Below are 22,701 nucleotides of genomic sequence, written 5' to 3'. Positions count from 1 at the left end.
TTTTTCCTACCTTTTTCCCTCCCTCCCTCCCTCCCTTTTCTCCCCCCCTTGTCCCTCTATATCTGTCAGTCTGAGTCTCTCTCTCCCTCCCTCCCACTTGAACTTCAACTTAATCTTTCCCTTCATCCTCTATCTCTTCATTTCAATAATTTTCCATATTCTTATGATCAGAGAAACTTGGGTCTCTGCAGAAAACTTTGCCCCACTGGCTAAAACCTCGTCATGATGGTTATGCATTAATCTAAAGTCTCTCAACAGAAAAGGTTAACAAGAGGAGCAGAAATATTCCTCATTCCATCATTCATGAGGAATACTCCTCAATTTTCTTTGCTGCATTATTATATATCTCCTGCCTTTCTGTCTTCCCCATAGAATAAGAACTCCCTAGGATTTTGACCTGGGCCATTTTTCTTCTCTCTCCACATGTAATCTCTTCTACTTCTCACCTGCAAAATATCTTCTCTTCTCTTTTCTATGGGGTTGATTCTCAAATCTAAATTTCCATCCCTAATACCTCTCTTGAGCTCTAGTCACTCTTTGGCAAAGGCTTGCTAGTTGAGTATCTCAAAATCAGCACGTCCAAACTAAAATTCATCATCTTCCCCTTACGTACCTGCTTTTACTCCAAACTTTCTTATTCCTATTGATGGCAACCCAGCGTTCCCAGGCTCCTACATTGTTAGCCTCAGAATGATAATTAACTCCTCTCTCTCCATCACTCCCAGAGCTATCAATTGCCAAGATTTATTGATCATATCTCCAAAACATGTCTCATCTCATCTTCTACCCATATATCCAATAATTATCTTAAGCCCTCATCTCTCTCACCAGTATTGCTATAACAAATTAATAGTCCTTCTTCCCTAACTCATCCTTCACAAAGTAATCTTAAGGCCCCTACAGTCTCTTTTCCAGCTACTTCTTCAGTCTTATATAGAAATGTTCCTCTTCAGTATGGTTTGGTGACCAGATTCAGAGCTAGGAAAATCTGGGTTCAAGTCTTGCCTCTAATGCATACTAACTGTATGGTTTTAGAAAAGTAATTTAACCTATCACAGAATCAACTTCCTAAAACTCTAGATTGTAGAGAAGGATTATGCAGAGGATATTTCCTTGTACAAGAAAGCTCTATACTAGAGAGTCTATACCAATGAAATAACAATGTCAGTCACTATTCCCCTGACAAACTCTGTTCCTTCAAAACTGTACTATGAGGGGTGGCTAGGGGGTGCAGTGCAGGGTGTAGCCAGCCCTGGAGTCAGGAGGACCTGAGTTCAAATCCAGCCTCAGACATTTAACACAGAAACTAGCTGTGTGGCCTTGGGCAAGTCACTTAACCCCAATTACCCTCCAAAAAGCAAAGAAAAAAAAGCTGGACTATGAGTTATTACCCAACCTTGAAACTCCATTTCCTAACTCTTAAGTCTTTGACACTATTTGTTTTCCAATCCTGCAAAACACTCTCTTCTCATCTCCACCGTTCAAGAAAATTACATCTTCCTTCAAGGACCAACTCAGGTACTACCTGCTCTAGAGAGGACTATCTCCCTCCCTACCCACGCCATTTTTGGTTCCTTTTCTTCTTTTTAAATTTTTCCTTGCACTACATTTACTGATGAACATGTTCTACTTCTGTGAATAGAATTTAAACACCTTGGGCATAAAGATTTTCATTTTTACACTGTATCCCAATAATTAGCATAGTTTCTTGCATGTAGCAGGCATTTAATAAATGTAAGTTGTTTGCTGAATCATCAGACTAGTTTTATTCCATCCTTATACTTTTTCTTCTGCTTTAAGAAGTATTTTTTTAAGTTGTCACTTAGGAAATTCATTGACTGCATTCTACCTATATCTCTTTATGTATTTGTCTGCTTTCTAATTTTCCTGTACCATTATTAGGACATTTCTTCTATTTTTTTACTGACTTTAAGTGAATTTCTAGGAAAAAAAAAACAGTTTTCAGCAAGATATTCTGAAAAGAAAAACACAGTGAAACTTAAAAACTACTTTAAATTTAATCTAGGAATCTTCTCATTTTCTAGTTCCTTACAGGGAACATAGAAAAGATTAAAAAATGTCAAGGGCATGCTTGGGAAATAAACATATATAACAAGAGATCTGACCTGAAATTCACCCATAAACATAAACAGATGTCTTTGCCCATGTGCTTCATTCAGTGCTAGAGAGATTACTAACCTAGTAGATTAACAATGAAGTATCCAAGACACACTCAACTTTGCCTAACACAGTCAATAATGGTGCCATCTCTTTTGACTCATGGTATGGATCCCCACATATTAGAAAGCACTGGATAAAGACCAAAAAGTGTCCCTTAATTCCCAGGAATGGTCAAATGGTGTTGACTTAGAATTACTACAAACCTAGGCTAGCTATAAAAGATTTTCAATCCTGTATATGAACTTGCCCTGTTCTTTCTTTTCTAGTCCACATATGATAGAACTTCCTGAAAATAAAGTGGTTCTGGTAACAGGAGGGGTGAGTGATTGTAACTAAGACTAGTTCCCTTCTCAACCTATGAATAACCACAAATGTATCAAATAAAGAAAAAAAAAGAATGTAAAAGAAAAATATTCTAAAAATCATCTCCCAGTATGTGTGTGTCAGAACAATTGACAAAATTAGTAAGCAAGTAAAAATATTTAAAATGAATGAGAAAATAAGTAAGTTTTTGAAGGTTTTTGAATGGAGAGAAAAATATGCCATCACAACCACAGAATTTAAAATAAGACTATTATAAGAACCTCCAGAATGTTTAATAAACCTGGCTAGACAAATAGTGCCTTGCACAAAGAAAATGCCCAATAAATATTTTTGGATGACATATAGATCTGTTATCTATAACAGCAGAAATGAAATCAGTGAAGGAATAGAAAAGGAGCTTGGAATAATCAGTTGAAAATCTTAATAAATCAATAAAATGGAATAGACCAAATGGAAGACAAAAATACAAAGATGGATGACAAAATACTCAAATAACACTAGAAGAAGATTGGAGATCATCATAAATCAAAGTACCAGGGAGTTTTAGGCTCCCAGAAAAATGTGAATGAGTCTGAAATTGAAAACAGGGAAAAGTGAAACATTATAGAATCCATAAGAAACTAACAGAAAGTAACCTAAAATTTAACCTTTTCAGAAATGTATTTAGATGAGATAAAACTATTCCAAAATGCAAATATTTTATTTAGAAAATTCCAGGGGCAGCTAGGTGGTGCAGTGAATAGAGCACTGGCCCTGGAGTCAGGAGGACCTGAGTTCAAATCCAGCCTCAGATACAACACAAAAACTAGCCTATGACCTTGCACAAGTCACTTAACCCCAATTGCCCTCAAAATAAAAAGAAAAGAAAGTTCAAGAGAACAAACACAAAACAAAATATGTAATAATAATAATTGTTTCAGAAATGAGGCATGGAACAAAATAAACCCACAAAATAGCAGTACTTCTATGTGTTGTTAATGAAATAACTAAAAAAAGGAAATGAAATGAGGAAAAAATATTAACACAAGAAAATAAATATCTGGCAATTAATATGCCTAAATATATACAGAATTTATATACAAAAAAGTAAATTATGAGTTCCTACAAAAACTAAATATTGAAGAAGTGTTCAATATTCATGACAGCCATATTAATACAATAAAGATGAAAATAAAATTAAAATTACTGCATAATTTTAATGCTATGTTTAAATAACATCAAGATAGCTTATTGAACTAGGCAAAATTATACATTTTAGAATTAAATAATAATAAAATTCATGTGTAAAGCTAAAAATCTAAAAAGGAAATAAAAAACCTCTGCTAGATTTGAAGTGATATTTTACACAAAATTTTTAAGTTATCTGTAAAAATAGGAAAATAATTCAATGGAGTGGAGTAGATAAGAGAGGTTTAATGGCAAATATCTAGCATACTATTTGATACACTCAAAACAAATTATTAGGACTGACTTCTGAGAGACAAGATGGTGGAACAAGCAGAAAATCTCCTAAATGCTCCAATATTCACCTCCAAAGAACTATGAAAACAGTAACCCAACAAATTCTGGAATGGCAAAACTAACAAAAAGGTGCCCAAGACAACAAGGAAAGTCAACAGGAAAGGTCTGTCTCACTCAAGTAAAAGAGGAGTGAAGGCCAGGGCAGGCAGTGTTCCAACAAAACAGTAGCATGCCCTGGCTCAGCAAGTTAGTGGGAGGGTCCCTGAGCCCCAGGACAGCACCAGGAAAATGGGCAGACTACATTACAGGTTCCACCATGTGCCTCAGTGTAGTACCAGGAAAGACATGAGACCCTTAAAGCACTGCTTGGCACCACAGAGCACCAACTGCTCCCTACCCCACCTCAGCAAAGGACCTTTCAAGGTACCAGACCCTCAAAAGCCTGGAACAGTACAAGGTCCTGTGGGCCTCCGGGCAGTGCCAGCATAGCACCATACAAAAATCCAGGGCCTGCAGCCCTTCACATAAGAAACTTGAGGCAGTGCTCCTTCTACCATAGGAGTAGAGTTCAACTTTAAAAGTAATGAAATAGGCTAGAAAAAAAATGAGGGGAAAAAAGGGAACAAAGGAAAGTAGGGAGAAAGGAAGGAAGGAAGGAAGGAAGGAAGGAAGGAAGGAAGGAAGGAAGGAAGGAAGGGAGGAAGGAAGTGAGGTAGGAAGGGAGGGAGAAAGGGAGGAAGGAAGGGAGGACAGAAGGAAGAAAGGGAGGGAGGAAGGAAGGGAGGAAAGCAGGAAGGAAAGGAGGGAGGAAGGGAGGGAGGGAGGAAGGAAGGGTAGACCAAGTCAACATAATAAAAATTACAGTTCTATCTAAATTTCCTTATTTATTCAGTGCCATGCAAATTATATTTCCCAAAAATTATTTGATAAAGCTAGAAAAGTAAAAACAAAATTCACCTGGAAGAATAAAAGGTCAAGAATATCAAGAGAATTAATTTAAAAATGCAAATGAAGGTGCCCTAGCCATACCAGATCTCAAACTATATTATAAAGCTAAAATAATCAAAACTATTTAGTACTAGTTAAGAAACATAGTAGTGGATCAGTGGGATAGATTAGATGCACAAGACACAGTAGTAAATAACACTAGCAACATGTTTTTTGATAAACCCAACAACTCCAATTTCTGGGATAAGAATTCACCATCTGACAAAAATTGCCAAGAAAATTGAAAACAATATGTCAGAAAATGCTATAGATCAGCATCTTAAACCATATACCAAGATAAGCTCAAAATGAGTAGATGATTTAGACACAAAGGGTAATAACCATAAGCAAATTAGGGAAGCAAGAAATAATTAACCTGTTAGATCTATGGAGAAGGGAAGAATGTGTGACCAAACAAGAAATAGAGAATATCATGAAATATAAATGGATAGTTTTGATTATATTAAATTTAAAAGATTTTGCACAAACAAAACCAATGCAGCCAAGAAAAGGAAGTAGAAAGCTAGAAACAATCTCTATTAGGAATTGTCTCTGATAAAGTACTCATTTCTCAAATATATAGAGAACTGTGTCAAATTTATAAGAATAAAAATCATTCCCCAGTTGATAAATGGGCAAAGGATATGAACAAGCAGTTTGCAGATGAAGAAATTTAAGCTGACTATAGTCATATGAAGAAATGTTATAAATCCCTACTGATTAGAGAAAAGCAAGTTAAAACAATTTTGAGGTACCAACTCACACCTATCAATTAATATGATATGACAGAAAAGGAAAATGATGAATGATGGAGAGGATATGGGAAAAATTGGGACACTAATGCACTAATAATGGAGTTGTGAAATGATCCAACCATCCTGGAGAGCAATTTGGAACTATACCTAAAGAGCAATCAAACTGGACACACCTTTTAATGCAATAATACACCTACTAGGAATAAATACCAAAGGGATCATAAAAAAGGGGAAAGAACTTACATGCACAAAACTATTTATAACTGCTTTTTTTTTTTTTTAAGCAATCGGGATTAAGTAACTTGCTCAAGGTTACACAGCCAGGTGTTTCTGGGTGGGTGCTAAATGTCTGAGCCTGGATTCGATTCCCCAGGTCATCCCCACACTGGGGCCAGTGCTCTTACTCGCTGTGCTACCTGGATGCTCCAATAACTGCTTTTCCCATGTTAGCAAAGAATTGGAAACTGAAGGGATGTCCATCACCTGAAAATTGACTGAACAAGTTGTGCTTTGTGAATGTAATGGAATATTATTGTGAAATGAGAAATAATGAGTAGGCAGGTTTCAGAAAATTTTATTTTTATATAAAAATAATTCTGCCAAAAAATGAAAACTTAAAGACATAAAAACCAATGACAAAATATTTAGGGAATTAACACCAGTCTACAAAATTTAAGAAAGCTGTAACACTTTTCAAACTTTAAGGTACTATCTTAAAACCATCACATTAAATATATTTTACCAGATCACAGTTTTAGAACTGGTAGTGACTAGAAGTCAACTACTCCAACCCTCTTACATTATAAGTGATAAAACTTGACACCTAGAAAGGTCAAGGAATTCCCCAAGGACACTCAGGTGACAAGTAGCAGAGTTTATATTGAAACCTCAGACATCTAACATCAAATCTTTGTTTTTGGTTTGTTTTCTATTCTGCATTACTGAGGCATGCTGACATAGATTATAAAAAATATATTTTAATATAATTCTGGGAAAAAAAGAACACTATGTGCTGGTAGAGCTATGAAAAAGTTAAAAAAACTTTGGATAGTAATATAGCATTATGTGGTTATATACTACCATAATTTAGAAAAGAGTACATACTTTTTTCATCCAAAAATCCCAGTACTAAGTTTATACCACCAAGGAGGTTACTAACAGAAAGAAAAGTAACATTTGAGCAAAAATATTTACATGAACACAATTTGGTATAGCAAAAAACTAGAAGCAAACTATGTGTCTGGGGAGGAAATGGTTGAATGGTGTTGTATGAACGTAATGTAATATAATTATACCTTAAAGTTAAAAGGACATGAAGAATTTCAATACAGATGTAGATGCATGAGTAAATGTAGAGTAGATGTAAGTGTAAGATACAAAGTAAAGAGAGCAAATTTGAAAGAATGATAGATACATTGACTAATAGTATGCAAATGAAGATAACATGAAAAGAACCCCAAACATCAAAAGAAACTTCATATATGGGATTGGTATCACCCTGCTAAAATTAAAGTTCATGGTCTTCCTCTTTTTAAACAGCTTGTAAATTATGAAAGGATGTAGCTGTATGTACAATCAGCTATAACTCTTGTGCTGTTTTTCTTAACCATTTTTAGGAAGAATATTTTGTCTTTTATTTCTGTATTTATGTTTTGTTTGCCTACTTGTCTTTTCCATTAGTGTGTTCTATTCATTTATAGCAAACACTCAGAATGAAAAAAAAAATCAACTTATCTTTAACTGCAGACAAAATCCATTGTAAAACTTCAGACAGAACATAAGCAAGATTTAAAGTGAACAAGAAACTTCTGAGGACAAGGGATGGCAGAAGAGAGGGATTAAGTGGAGAAAGGATAAAGTGGAGAAAGGATAAATTCACCAGGTCTCAGAACAGCAGCAAACTCTGTCTAGGCAGGCCATTACTTAAACAAATCAATAAGTTCCTACTGGTTGTGATTATATTCAGTTCAGTAAAATAGTACTCTTCTCTTGTAATCAGCTGATAACTGGTCTGGCAATCATCTGTACCTCCAAAACTGAATGAATTTCATGTCCCATGATCCTTCAATTCCTCCTTCCATTTGGGATAATACTTTACAATACCCTCATATCAAAAACAAACTAAGTTGAAAACAAAATTTATTAATTATAAAGACATATACTTGGCAATATAAGAAGACATGCAGAGTTCACCATTGGCTCAACACTATGCCAATCCTTTATGTATATCTCCAATGGCTCTTTCTTCATTACATCTCAAATCAATTCCACACATTAAAAAGCTTCTTGACCTCTTGCTTCACATACAAATGCAAGGGTCAGATCTCCTTATCATCATTTCAAATGTACTTGGTCACCAGTGGTAAAACAAGATATTGATTCACTTGGGTACATTGAAAGTTAATGATTTTAAACTATTGTACATACCTCTATCTGATTCCTCCCAGGATTTTCAACTTCTATACTAGCCTAGAGGGAAACTTTTTTAAAACTATATTTTTTGGTAATAGAAAAACAGATTTAAACAATCCTTCCCTTTACAAAAATGATTTAAAAAAAAGTAAAACAAGGACATTAAATACATACATGTATTAAGTAATTTTAAAGTATTATTAACTTTAATTTCTTTGTCCAAAGGAAAAGTCTAGTTAACTACTTGGCCGCAGAAAGAACAAGAATGATTTCATATTCTTTTTACAACATTATCGTTATAACATTCTAAGTAATAACTTGAAATTTCATTGGATAACTGAGAATGAGGAATCCTAGACAAAGTATAGAGTGGAGTTCCTTCTCTTCTCTTTTAATTTTGCCCCAAGCAAAGACAAATAGAGGGGAGCAGAATGGCCAGAAAAATTACTACCCCCATGTGATGACAGAACAAAGAAAAATAATTCTAATGGTCTGTATTTACGTAGCATTTGAAATATAGCATCTCCTCAAAACACCTTTTATATCCCCAGGGTCTAGTGTGATGATGCAGACACAGTAGGTGTTTAATAAATGCTTGGTGGTTAACTGATTCCCACTCCACTCAGGAATTTAACTATATTCTGTATTGCAGCCAACCAACTAAGAGAATGGAAAAAAAAAAAAAAAACATTGCTGACCTCATATGCCACTCCACCTTCCACTCTTGAAATTACTTTGCATGTAAGGCCCTTAAAAGGAAGTTCTCTTTTTGTTTTTATCTTTGGATTCCTAGCATTTATTGTAGTGCCTGACGCAAAGTACTTAACTAATTCTCACTGAAAAAGTGAATGAATAGGATTGAGCTAAAATTAGCTTTCAAAATTACTGGGCAGCTAGGTGGTGTAAGAGAAGGAAGCTAGAGGGAAGAAGATCTGATTTCAAATCTAGCCTCAGATATTTGAAAACTGGGTAATCCTGGACAAAATACTGAATCTCTATCTAAGTTTCCTCATTTGTAAAATGGAGATGATAACAAAAACATCTAGCTCCCAGGATTTTGTAAGGATCAAGTGAGATATAGAATGTGTTCAACACAGTGCCTGGCAAACAGTAAGCAACACATAAATATTAGTTTTTACTGTTGTTTTTGTTGTTGTTACCTGATCAATAATGGTCAGTTAGCCAATCCATTTAATCACTTACCAAGTACCAGGCATTGAGCTAATCTCTGGGGATACAAAGACAGAAATACTTCTCTGTCCTCCAGAAGCTCATAGTGAAAAAGGGGAGAGAATATGTAGAAAACTATGAGCATGCAAGATCCAGAGAGAATTCGATGGGAGGCATCTGAAAGTATAAGGAACTAATGGTGGCGAGATCATCTAATCTTATGCCTTCATTTTACAAATGAGGAAGCTGGGACCCACATAGGTTAAGCAACTCGCTCAAGGTCACTCAGGTAGTTGGGGACAGAGCCAGAATTAAAATCTAAGTCTCCTGATTTCCAATCTTGACCTTTTTTCACTAACCACTCCATTTCTTATTTCTGTGGCTTTATAAATCTTAAATTTTTACTTTGCAAACTGGAAGTGATAAATTATGTAGAAGGGGAAAACTGAGACATGCATGACACAAGGAAGGAATACTGAATGTTCCCATATACCTACACTGGCATCTTCTTGTTTATCCAATTCCACCCACTCTCACCTCTGTCCCACTCAATTCCAACTCAGAGATAGCTTTCTAGACAAAAGAAATAAATATGTCTAGGGATAAGCATTGAAACACAAGGTAGTATTGGAGAGGTCTGTGCCCTGTGCAAATTAAATCCATCTCTGTTCCCTATATTTCATCTTGATTCTTCTGCCCTCCCAAAGCTGGCATCAGAGATGCCCCAGTTGACTTATCCTTATGTACAGTTTACTTCATCCTAGACCCCTCCCCCCACCCCACCACCAGTTACAAAATACAACCACATAAATTATAAAGTCTTGCATTATAAAAGAGGGACTGGCTCTTTTGATAAAAGTCATTATCACCATTTCCTGGTGCTGATAACAAATGCATTTTGGCTTTGATACATGCCTTAAGGCAGCAAGAGAAAATGTTGCCATGGTTTCAACTTCATGCTTTGATCAAATATTCAACTTTTGTTCTCAACATTGATCTCGGAGGACCTTTGATGTCATCTGAAAAACCACAATGGATTTATTCAATGCTCATTTTCCTTCACCCCTAAATCAAAAGGTAGCATGACATTGGTCCTCTCTCCATCTGCCCTTCTACCTGACCTGAAGTGCCAAATTTCTACCATCCCTTTCAACATGACCTTGGCTTCACTCCACAACTTCCCTCAGCATCTCCACCTGGCAAAACATCAACAATGAGGTTTGGTACAGCTACATCTGAGCAGTTCCTGATGTTCAGCTACATTCAAGAAGAGGTCACACAGGTCAAGAAAAAGGACAGGAATCAAAGGCTACTTAGGTCCAATGGTATGTAACCAGGAAAAAAAATAAATTAGCTAAGTCTACATTTGATCTTTTCAGTGTTTCCTCCAGCCTTCTCCTTTAACTGCTTCATCAGTTTCCCCAGGGTGTCCTGGACTTTATGTGTAATTACTAAATACAAAATGACTTTCATTTACTGATACATTAGCAAGCAACTTACATTCATTATATATTATCCATGTATCTAATATCACAGAAATTAAATTCTAGAGTAATTCTTATAGTAATTAATTGCAGATTGCTCATTTCTTTTTTTTTTTAAAGCAATCAGGGTTAAGTAACTTGCTCAAGGTTACATGGCCAGTTATTTCTGGGTGTGGTGCTAAGTATCTGAGCCCAGATTTGATCCCCAGGTCATCCTGACACTGGAGCCAGTGCTCCTACTCGCTGAGCCACCTGGCCACCCCCAGATTGCTCATTTCTAATGGGTATAGAGGTAAAGGGGAAAAGTTTATAAAGTTCATCAGCTTTAGAGTTCATTTTAAAATAGGATGCACAAATTGAGGCTGAGAGGCGTTGTAAATTGCCCAAGGTTATACAGAAATAAGTAGCAGAATTTGGACTCAAATTAAATATCCTTAACCCCAAAGTTTTGTCCATTGTACCATGATGTTCTTAAAAGCTTACAAGCTGTTTCTATCAAAGTTATTGCTTTATAATATGTCTTAAGGTGTTTTACTGGGTTTTTTTTTCTATTTTCAAGTATAGAAAATGAAGTCACAGTAGAGCAAAAAATGGCCACAGTAACTATATAGTATGTTCATATAACTAAATATATGTATCCACATTTGATGATAATCCATCAATAGACTAGATTTTGCTGAGTCGAAGTTAATCATGAATTAGTAGTGTAATATGGCAGCCGTAGACATCCTACCCTCTTGTTAGCTTCCTTTGGTGTATTGTCTTTTCCTGTTATATTGTATGTTTCTTGGGGGAAGGGTTGTTTTTCCTTTATGTATTTGTATCCCCAGTACTTAGAACAGTGTTAACACAGAGGAGACTCTTAATAAATATTGACTGGCTACTGCCTATCAACATGGGAGGATGGATTGAAGGAATTGGAAGAATGTTGTCAGGGGTGTTGGAATCTGGGTTCTTGTTTAGGGACTGCCTGCTGGGGCATCAGTTGGCCTAGATGACTGATCTTTAAAGTCCCTTCCATCTCTGAGCAGTTGTGCTTTATAGTAAATATCTGTTTTGAAGTAGATAAATAGGTTGATAAGAGAAGGAATTTCATTGCTTTATGAAATCTAAAGGCAAATACATCTCCTTACCTTATTATTATAAAGTCCCACAGTCAGAACACTATCTGTCATAGAATAATAAAATTGAAGATGACAATGTTTCCCAAAGCAGTAGCACTTGGAGCTGGTAAGATAAGCACTTCTGGAAAATGTGCCATTATTAGCGCCCACCCACATGTAGTGACCTGAAAAGAAAAGGTGGTGACATGTGACATATTATATATTTAATTACTTTTTTAAACAAAATTACTATATTTATATATTTTTTTGTAAAGTGGTACCAAAATGGAACTGCTTTGTTTTAAAAGGTTTAAAATAGCCAATCAATGGAACCAAATGAAATTACATAATGCTTCTCGAGCAATCATAACCTCTAGTTCTTCAATTTTTCTTGTATTCCCTTAGTAAATCACCACTCTTCCAGTTCCACTTCCTTCCTTTCAAATACTGACTTTAAAGTTAGCCATTTGGCAACACACCATCCTCCAACCCTGAGTTTCTACTTTGTGTCCTTGGGCCACCCTCCACCATCAACCTCCATTACTAGTATCAAGCTATAGACCACTGATGGAACAAAAGAAAGGATGACACTGTCTATACTACACTATAAATTCATGGCATCCAACCTCCACCGGCCTCATTACTACATGTCAATCCTTCTATTCACTTGGCAGAGTATTGCTATGTATGTCATGTAAGCGTTATGCCAAGAACTCATTCATCTTTAGTTCTCAAAATCTCTTTGTATCACCACCTAAATCCTCTTCCTTCCGGGCTCAAAAGACAAATGGGCCCCATCTGGCCAAAGTTAATTCATCTATTTGTGCCCTTAATCACATCATCACCACTGTCCCATACAATCCCATCTCAGATCTTGCTTTACTAAACTTTTTTCAATTATTCATCCTTCATCTCTCCCTCACTGCTGATTATTTCTCTTCCTCTTTGACCTTTCTGCAATATTTGACAACGTTAATCACCTCATTCTTAATGTTACTCTTGTCTGCCTCAGGTCCTGTGATACTGTTCCGCTTCTTCTCTTAGATCTGTTTGGCCATTCCTCTTTAGTGTCTTTAATGGTTTCATTCTCCTCTTTTTGATCCTTGAATTTGGGAATCTTCCAAGACTCTATATTTAACATTTTGTTCTCTGTATGTTATCTTCCTAAGTGAATTCATTGATTCCCACCCAGGGTTCCAGGTGCTGTTTCTAGTCAGATGATTTCAAATCATCCATTTTGCACATACCCAGTAGAATCTCTCCCTTTGCCTCCAGGTTCACATTTTAAACTGTTTATAAGAATTTTTCTACCTGATGTATTTTTGATCATTTTTCACATTCAACATGTACAAGAATGATCTCATCATCATCATCTCACCAGAATCTGTTCATCTTCCCATCTTCCTTCTTTCTACTGATGGCAACACTGTCCTCCAAGTCATCCAAGTTTTAAATGTCAGAATAATATTTGACTTATCTATTTCTTTATTTCCTGCTTCTAATCAATTACTATTTCCTTGGGGTTTCATCTTGATGGTATCTTTCTCTTCATTCACAATAACACTATCATAATCCACCTTTATTTGATGAACTACTATAGTAGCCTTCCAAATTGCACCCTCTGACAGTCATTAGTCATGCTTTGCTAAAGCCATCCTGATACAAAAATAATATCTCTAATGAACAGATTTCATCACATAGGAAACAATAGAAAAAGTCAACATTCTTTCTACTATTTCTATTGTCTCTTGTCTTTACTATTTAGATGACCTTGGCCATCACTTCATTTCTCTGGATCTCAATTTCCTCATCTTTAAAATGAGGGGGTTGGACAAGACAGCCCCATAGGTCACAACTGGCTCCAAACCTGTGATCCCATGATCATTCTCCTGATCATATTGTTCCTTTTCCCAGAAGTCTTTAATTGCTCCATATCACCTATAGTATAAGAAACAAGTTTCTGAATCTCATTGTCAATGCCCTCCACAATCTGCCTTCTACCTTCTTTTTGAAGCTCGTTCCATGTTCCTTCCTTTTACAGTTCCTACATGACAGTCAAATGATACTGCTACCTCTTTCCCACTCCCACTTTATAGTTCCCTGCCCTCATCTACATCTGTATGTTCTTCCCCTAAAGAAGAATGCTTTACATTTTCATTTGGTGACATTCAAAGGGTACATCTCGGGTTCTGCTTCTTCCATGAAACTCTCCTTGGCCCTTGCCTATTAGCTGAAAGGGACCTCTTCCTCCTCAAATTGTCAAATTCCTTATAATACGTTATCTTGAATGTGTCTTGCAGTTATCCCCTTCAAACTGTATACTTATTAGAATGCATATCTTATCCATTTAACTGAGCCCAAGTGTTGTCAGTGTCCCTGCTACCTAGTACAATGTCTTGCATATGGTCAGTCAATAAACATTTATTAAGCACTGACTATGTCCCCAGTATTGTGTAAAGCACTGGGGATACAAAAATAGGCAAAAGTCAGGCTCATCCCTCCAGAGTCTCAAAATTTAATGGAGGAGAAAAGTAAACAAATAGGCACAAACAAGCTACATACAGAATAAGTAGGAAATAAAAAGGGAAGACACTAGAATTAAGAGGAACTGGGAAATGCTTCATATAGAAGATGGGATTTTATTTGGGACTTAAAGAAAACAAGGGAATCCAGTAGGCAAATATGACAAAGGAAAGAATTCTAAGCAACAGGGAAAGCTAGAGAAAATATCCGGAGCCAAGACATGGTATTTTGTTCTTCATGAACACTTGCTTAATTGAACAGAATCCCAGGGGGAAAAGATCCTCCCTAGTTATGTAATATGACTTGACTGAAGCATAAATCATCTCTGATACAACAAATCATCCAATTAACAAACAGTTATTGAGGTTCTACTACGTATTAGGCACTTCCCAAGATGATCACTAAGGTACCTTCTAACTTGCGTACTATTCCCTATCTAGCTCATGATTAAATGCCTCCAGTGATGTACACATGGTAAATTTTATTATAAATACGTAGTCTACTAGCTATCCAATCTTCTTCATTTCTAAAGACAAATTTTGATGAAGACAAAAGGAATTGGAATCATTTCCCTATTAGAATAATCTCCATCTCCCCAAATATGGCACCATCCATTTGACAGCTTTTCATTTTCAACTAGTCACTAATCATTCTTGATTTACCATATACCAAGATCCAATAGATAAGTTTTCAACTCTATGTATTGAAACTCAAAAGGCTTTCATAAATATCATTTCGAGATTTGTTTTGTTTTGCTTTTTACAAAGTGCCTGGCAACTCTACCTGGACTTATGAAAATTGTAGGTGCATTATAGTAAATTTGTGTAAACTGGATAGGCTAATCAGCCAAAATGCTACTACCACATGAATTTAATCTTTACAGGGTTTTTAATTACTTTAGAAGAAAGATCACGCACGAATCACTAGAAAAGTTAAAAATCTTATTTTCATCACAAGTGTGTTGTAACATTCATATGGTGGTTTTAGTAATATTGGGCACCTCATTCACATACTAGAATGATTTTAAAAGGAAAATAAAACATGTAAAGAACTAATTAAAATATAATGAAATCACTTCAGTATGTGTGATTCTCAGAAATCCAACTTAAGGCACAATAAGAATTCTACATTAGTTTGTGTTCCAAAAGGGGCCTAGCCCTCCAGGCCTGATATTATAGCTCCTTTTTAGAAATTATGGCAGCCAAAAGGAAGATAATACATTTGCTTGGGAAACAAGAGTTAGATGGATGGGAGAGTATGTGAGTTTAACATACTGAATGCCAGTGGTGTAATAGTACATAAGAAAAAAAAAATTTCAGGTTATAACATGCTATGTTATGTCAAAATTCTTGAATGGAAATCTTTCCAAAGTTTAATATCAGGTATTGAATTCAATTTAATTCAACAAAGGAGTTTTTAAAATGTGTATGATGTGTTAGGTATTGTGCAAGGCTACAGTATAAAAGGTAATCAAATGACCCATTCCTTGAATTCAGAAAACTTCCAAAAAAGCAAACTGTGTAGGGAATGAGGATGACTGACAATTTAAAGGGGAGAGGTGTTACATGTATACAAATCACTATAACTCAAATTAAAATATATTTGTAAACATAACAGATAAGTATGGAGTAGCATGAGAGATAAAGGAATGAAAAGATTGTTTCTTGCTTGTGGGGATCAAAGAACGTTTGAATGTACAACAAAATGTTAAAAGGCACTGAAGAAAGAGGGGAAATTTTGTTTTGTTTTAACTAATTTAAAAAAAATTTCCCTTAATTTATAAGCTGTCCCTCCTACTACTTCCCTCATAGAACCAGAGAGGAAGGAAGGGAGGAAGGAACGAAGGAAGGAAGGAAGGAAGGAAGGAAGGAAGGAAGGAAGGAAGGAAGGAAGGAAGGAAGGAAGGAAGGAAGGAAGGAAGGAAGGAAGGGAAGGAAGGAAGGGAAGGAGGGAGAGGTAAGTGGCCTGTTTCATCTTCAGTCCTCCAGGTTAATGGTTTATCCTCACACTAGATTTCAAAGTTGTTTTCCCTGCTATGTTGTTTTCATTAACATCATACAAATTTTTCTCCTAGTTCTATTTACTTTACTCTACTGCATATAGGTCTTCCTAGTTTCCTACAAAACTGTCCATTTTATCATTTTTCTGTTACAATAATATTTTCTTATTACACATACATTGCCCATTAAATAACCCCCTCATTTTTAACAGTTGGCTGTTTTGAAAAGAACTGTTATAAATGTTTGCATGTGCTAGACCTTTTCCTCTTTCTTTGGTCTCTGCGTATCTTAGCACAGTGCCCTAGATGCTCTGGTGGGAGTCCCTTAACAAACTGTGTGAGTGGAAGATGCTCTCTAGGCCATCTAAACAAATAATGGGTGGGAGAGTGAAAACAGGGTACTGTAATAATCTGCTTCACAAGAACATTCTGATCATTTCAGCAAAATTTAGTCTGAACAGTACTGGTCTGAAGACCAGGGTTAGAGTCCCACCTCTCAGATTTGTTACCTGCAAATCCTTAGCTTCTCCCAGTATCTACTTCCAAATTTGCAAAATGGGCATGATAATACCTAGGATGCTTATCTCACTGAGGTGTTGAGTAGTTCAAGTGAGATAATGCTTTATAAGTGCTCTTTAAAGGGCTGGGTAAATGTCAACTTTCTCAGAAACTATTATTCTGGTTTGGTTATCTAACATTTTCAACACTCTTGAAAATTTTACCGAACATTTACCGTATTATACCATTGGTTCCTCACAACAACCCTAAGAGGTAGGTGCTATTATTATTCTCACTTTACTACAGAGGTAACTGAGGCTGGGAAAGTTTTAGTGTCTTTCCTGAGAACAGAATAATTAAGTTTCAGGCAAGATTTGAACTCAGGCCTTTTTCTGACTCCAAGTCTAGCACTCTCTCCACTCTCCCATTTAGCTACCTCAACAGTACAAATACCAACAGAAAAAAAAAGTACAGAGAACAGAGGCTCTTAACCTTTTTTATGTGGTACCCTTTGACAGTCTGGTGAAACCTGTAAGATCCTACTCAGAATAATTGTTTAAATGCATAAAATAAAATACATAGGATTATGAAGGAAATCAACGATATTGAAATATAATAATCAAATAATTTTAATAATAAATTTATATATAAAAATTTTAATAAATTATTTTTAAGCTCGTAGATCCCAGATTAAGATACAATAATGCCTCTAGGGATGAATAAAATTATTTCCAGGTATACAGTTCATTGTAGAAATTTAATGAGCAAAGTCAAAAATACTAGTGGAGGCAAAAGTATGTTTTCCATATGTGGATTCTTTTTTTTATCTTTTTAGAGGGGGGAAGGCAGGGCAATTGGGGTTGTGACTTGCCCAAGGTCACACAGCTAATAAGTGTTAATGGTTTGAGGTCAGATTTGAACTCAGGTCCTCCTGACTACAGGGCTGGTGCTTTATTCACTGTACCACCTAGCCACCCCCATGGTATTTTCTCCCACAGCAGAGCACTTCCTGTTGAGAGAAAGCTTGCCAGGCTTCTCCACCTAAATAAATGGGGTACTCCCACTTTTTTTCAAAACATTTCCATATCCTGGGAGGCAAAGATGATTAGGCAATCTAAACTCTGACCATGCAACCCTTGCTCAGGCAAAAATCTCTGCATCTGCAGGGGTTATGAACAAATTTCATAAGTCATCTTGTCTTTCTCCACCTGAAAGCCACAGTCTTTTCCCCCTTTCTCCTTTACCTCATTCCTCCCTGCCTTCTTTTTTTCACTCTTTCCTCTTCATTTCCCCTTATCTTATCCTTTGTCTTAAATAACTTCACCTACTTCTTTAGTAAAGTCAGGAGCAAAGAAACCTGAGCCAGATACAGGTCACTTCCTATTCTCCTCAGCTCCCAGGATCAGCATTCAGGTAGAGAGTGGCCAGACTTGCCCCAACCTTCTCATCCAAAACAACTTCATTAAGAGAAGTTTGTTTGTAGAACATGTACTGAGCAAAATTATCATAGAAAGGCAAGTTACAAATATTAGTAAACTGCACATACCTATGTGTAAATGAGAACCAATAAAGGAACTTCCCCCACACCAGGAGTTCCTGACACCAATGACAATGTGTATTGATAAACAAAACACATGGGAAATTGCACAAATATCTACCTATAGGGTAAATTATACTGTGGCAATCTTTGTGATACTCTAAAAAAACCTGCCCTTGTCTCTAAAGTCTCCTCAAGCTGTTCAATTACCCTCCCTCTCTCTTCCCTTTGCCTGACAAACTTCTAGAAAGAATAACCAACTTTCATTGCCACTGCTTCTCAAAGTCTTGCAATCTGGCTTCTGACCCCACCAATTAAAACAATTTACTCTCTGCAAGGTTACTAGTAGCCTCTTAATGGCTAAATGCAGTGAACTTTCTTTATTTTGAATCCTCCTTCACCATTTTGTAACTTCTGATGATGAGAGCCAGCCTTTTCCATTTATATTTTTTCATTGGCCTCAGTGACTCTGCTCTTTTCTGGCTCTCCTATCTGTTCAAGCACTCTTTAGATTCCTATTCTGGTTCAGAATCACTCTCTTTCTTGTTAAGTATGGTATTCTAACAGATCTGTCCACTGATATCAGTACTTCTCTTCAGCTATCTCCTAGGCATGTCTGACTTAGATGTCCTGGCACCTCAAATGTAACATGGTCATATCAGAGTCACACACACACACACACACACACACACACACATTTCCCACTAAACTTGTGTCTTCTTCCCATTTCTTTATTTTTGGTGATGGCACTAAAACCCTAAAAATGCTTGAAACCCCAGACTCTTCTTTGACTCTCTCATTCCTTTCCTTCCCTCATATTCAATCAGTAGCCAAGGCCACAGTTCTAACTCCACATCTCTCACATTTTCCACTTTTCTCAAATTATATGATCATCACCCTAGTTCAGAGTCTCAACACCTGTAAACCTGAATTATTATAGTTATCTTCAAACTAATATCCATTTCTAGTTTAACTCTTCTCTAAAGCATTCTCCACACAGATGATGAAAGAATTTTTCTAAGGTATGAGTTTGGTCATCCCACTCTCGAACTCAAAAATCTTCACTGGCCCATCACTCAAATTACAAAATAGAAACTCATTAGCCTGGAATAAGATCTTCTACAATCTACATGCAATCCCCCTGATTTAAAATTATTTAACATAATTGTATCTTATTTTGATTTACTTCTGGAAGACTAACATTATATAGGTATTGGAAATAGTGACCTGTTATTTCCTATTTCTGTATATTCACACAGGCTATTTCCAATATGTCTCTGCTTTTCAGAATCCTTTTCCTTCAAGGCTCAGGTGGGTCTTCCTTCTTAAAGGCTTCCCTAATTAGTAAGGCTGGAAATTCCCTCCATCCTTGAACTTTACTAAAACATTTTAAGTGAATCTGTCCTTTGTCCTCATCACACCCTGCCTTGTTTTTCACTTGTCTGCGTAGATGTCATATACTTCTTAGCAGATTGTTAAGTTCCTTGAAGGTAGAACCTATGTCACTGTTAGCTTTGCATCACTAGTACTTAGCAGAGTGCCTTGGACCTAATCAATGGTTGTTGAAATTGATCTTCACCACTCTCCTATGCATGTTGTCTATAGTAAGTTCCTTGAGGTCAAGGATAGTCTTTGCTTTTGTACTTGTATTAGTATAATGCTTGGCACATAGTAAATAAATGCTTTTTCATCCATTCACTTAGCAGTTCAGGAATCAGACTGCCCAGAATTCTCAACACCAATGAAAATGTGGTCCAGACATCAACAAAGTAAGGAAATCAGAAAATTTTTTTTTTTCAATTTGGTTACACTCAGAGAGAGAGTAGCCCATCCAGTCATATATGAAGGATATATAATCATACATATAAAGCTGGAAGGGACCTTAGCAGTCAGTGAGTCCAATTCCTTCATTTTATAAATGAAGAAACAGAGTGAGGGCAATTGAGTGACTCATCCCAGGACCACACAGCTGGCAGAGTATCTGAGGCAGGATTTGTACCCATGTACAAGTCCAAAACACTAACCACTGCACCACAGACATGAAAAATCAATGAAAATACGAAGAGATGGAAGGGACATGCAATATTAATAATGGAGAATGAGATCCAATGACATTTTCTTTAGTCTCTTATCTTTGTAATACTTTAGTCTTGCCAAATTTGTGACTACATAATAACAAGCACTCAAATATAATAACTGTATTTTATAAGAGGCTGATGACTTGAAATTATCATTTAATTCACTGTGCTAGCTCGTTCCTCTGAGGCCAGTAAAACCATAGTGTGCTTCCTTTATTGGACAGAAGATACAATTCTTGCAAGAAGGCAACAATGAGGCATAAAAGCAAACAGTTTATAAAGGAAAAAGAAAATGGCCAGAGAAGATTGAAAAGGGAGAACAAAGAGAAAGGAGGCTAATAATCAGTGTTACTTAATGAATAGCAAGGAGGAATGACAAAACGTCTTCTAAAATGTAATGACAGCAAGCAAGACAATATTCCCGATTGATGTCAAGTGGAGACAGGTGTTAGCCTGAGCTAGAATTTTGTACACATACAGATAAAGGAAAAGAAAATTAGATGTTTAATACCTACACAGTTTGATCCACTAAAACAAAATAATAGCTCAGAAAAGAAAAAAGTCAGGTCAACTTGAAATATTTATTTAGTCACTGCAAGAAAACCAAGCACATAAGTTTGTGGGAATAGTATTAGATAAGGAAAGTTTCTTTTATTGAAATGAAGGAAGTAAAAGATGTAAAGTAATTCTGCAAAGTAACAAACTCTTTTATTATAGATGAAACATTTTTTAATTTGTTTTAAATTAAATGTTGTTTATTTTTGGTTTACATCATTCATTTCCACAAGATTTTGAGTTACAAATTTTCTCCCCATCTTTCCCCTACCCACCACTGAAAAACAGCAGCCTCACTGTATACCCCTCCCCCAATCTGCTCTCTCCTATATAGTCCCCTATCCCCCCTCTGACTTTCCAGTAGGGAAAGATAGATCTCTATACACTAGTGCCTGTATGTCTTATTTCCCAATTGCATGTCAAAAAAGAAATATATATATTAAACATTTGATTTTGAAACTTTGAATTCCAGATTCTTTCCCTTCCTCCCTCATCACCCACCCTTACTGGGAAGATAGGCAACACAATATAGGTTGTACATGTGTAGCATGCAAAAACATTTCCATAGTGGATATATTGTGAAAGACTGACTATATTTCCCTTCATCCTATCCCACCCCCCACTTGTTCTATTCTCTACTTTGACCCTGCCCCTTTACAAAAGTGTGTGCTTCTAACTTCTGTCCCACCCCCAACATGCCCTCCCCTCCATAATATCTCCTCTCATCCCCTTTCCCCCATCACTCCTGCAGGGTGAGATACCCAGGTTAATGTGTATGTCATTCCCTCCCTGTGCCAAATTCAAGGAGAGTAAGGTCGACCTATTCCCTTTTGCCTTTCTATTCTTCACCTCCATTGTAACAGTTTTCCCTTACCTCTTCTACATGAGATAATTTACCTCATTCTGTCTCTCCCCATCTCCTCTCATCATATTCTTCTCTCACCTCTTAATTTCACCTTTTAAGTATCATCCTTTCTTATTCAATTAATCCTGTGCCCTCTGAATATGTATACCTGTACACATATATGCACACACTCACAAATATATTCATATACCCTCCTTTATAGACATATATATGCATGTATACATACATATATATATATACACACATTTATATTCCCTTAAATTATTCTCATACTGAGATAAGTTACATAAGTTACAATTATTGTTTTTCCATGTAGGAATATAAATAGTTCAACTTTGATAAGTTCCTTATGATTTCTTTTCCCTGTTTACCTTCTCATGCTTCTCTTGCTTCTTGTATTTCAATGTGAAATTTTCTATTCAGCTCTGTTTTTTCATTAAGAATGCTTGGAAGTCCTCTATTTCATTGAATGACCTTATTTTCCTCTGAAATATGATGCTCAGTTTTGCTGGGTAGGTGATTCTTGGTTTTAATCCCACCTCCTTTAAACTCTGGAATATCATATTCCAAGCCCTTTGATCCCTCAATGTAGAAGCTGCCAGGTCCTTTGTTATCCGATTGTGTTTCCACAATATTCAAATTGTTTCTTCTTGGCTGCTTGCAATATTTTCTCCTTGATATGGGAACTGTGGAACTTGGTTATAATATTCCTAGGAGTTATCTTTTGAGGATGTTTTTCAAGAGGTGATCAGTGGATTCTTTCAACCTC

The 22,701-nt window shown here is 36.2% G+C and overlaps 1 protein-coding gene across 1 annotated transcript in view; it reads right to left on the bottom strand.

Annotated features, from left to right (window-relative positions):
* Nucleotides 1-22,701, bottom strand: part of MALRD1 (MAM and LDL receptor class A domain containing 1) — a 930,206-nt gene that overhangs the window by 812,377 nt on the left and 95,128 nt on the right. Inside the window, exon 9 of the mRNA XM_069086118.1 lies at nucleotides 11,908-12,062. Within this exon, the coding sequence (XP_068942219.1) occupies nucleotides 11,908-12,062 (155 nt within the window). The remainder of the gene's footprint in view (nucleotides 1-11,907; nucleotides 12,063-22,701) is intronic.

The sequence above is a fragment of the Petaurus breviceps genome, unplaced genomic scaffold, assembly GCF_028583685.1.
Source record: "Petaurus breviceps papuanus isolate PSGF00001 unplaced genomic scaffold, PetGlider_PUasm1.0 178, whole genome shotgun sequence".
Lineage (NCBI taxonomy): Eukaryota > Metazoa > Chordata > Mammalia > Diprotodontia > Petauridae > Petaurus > Petaurus breviceps.
This window is presented reverse-complemented; position numbering and strand designations above follow the sequence as displayed.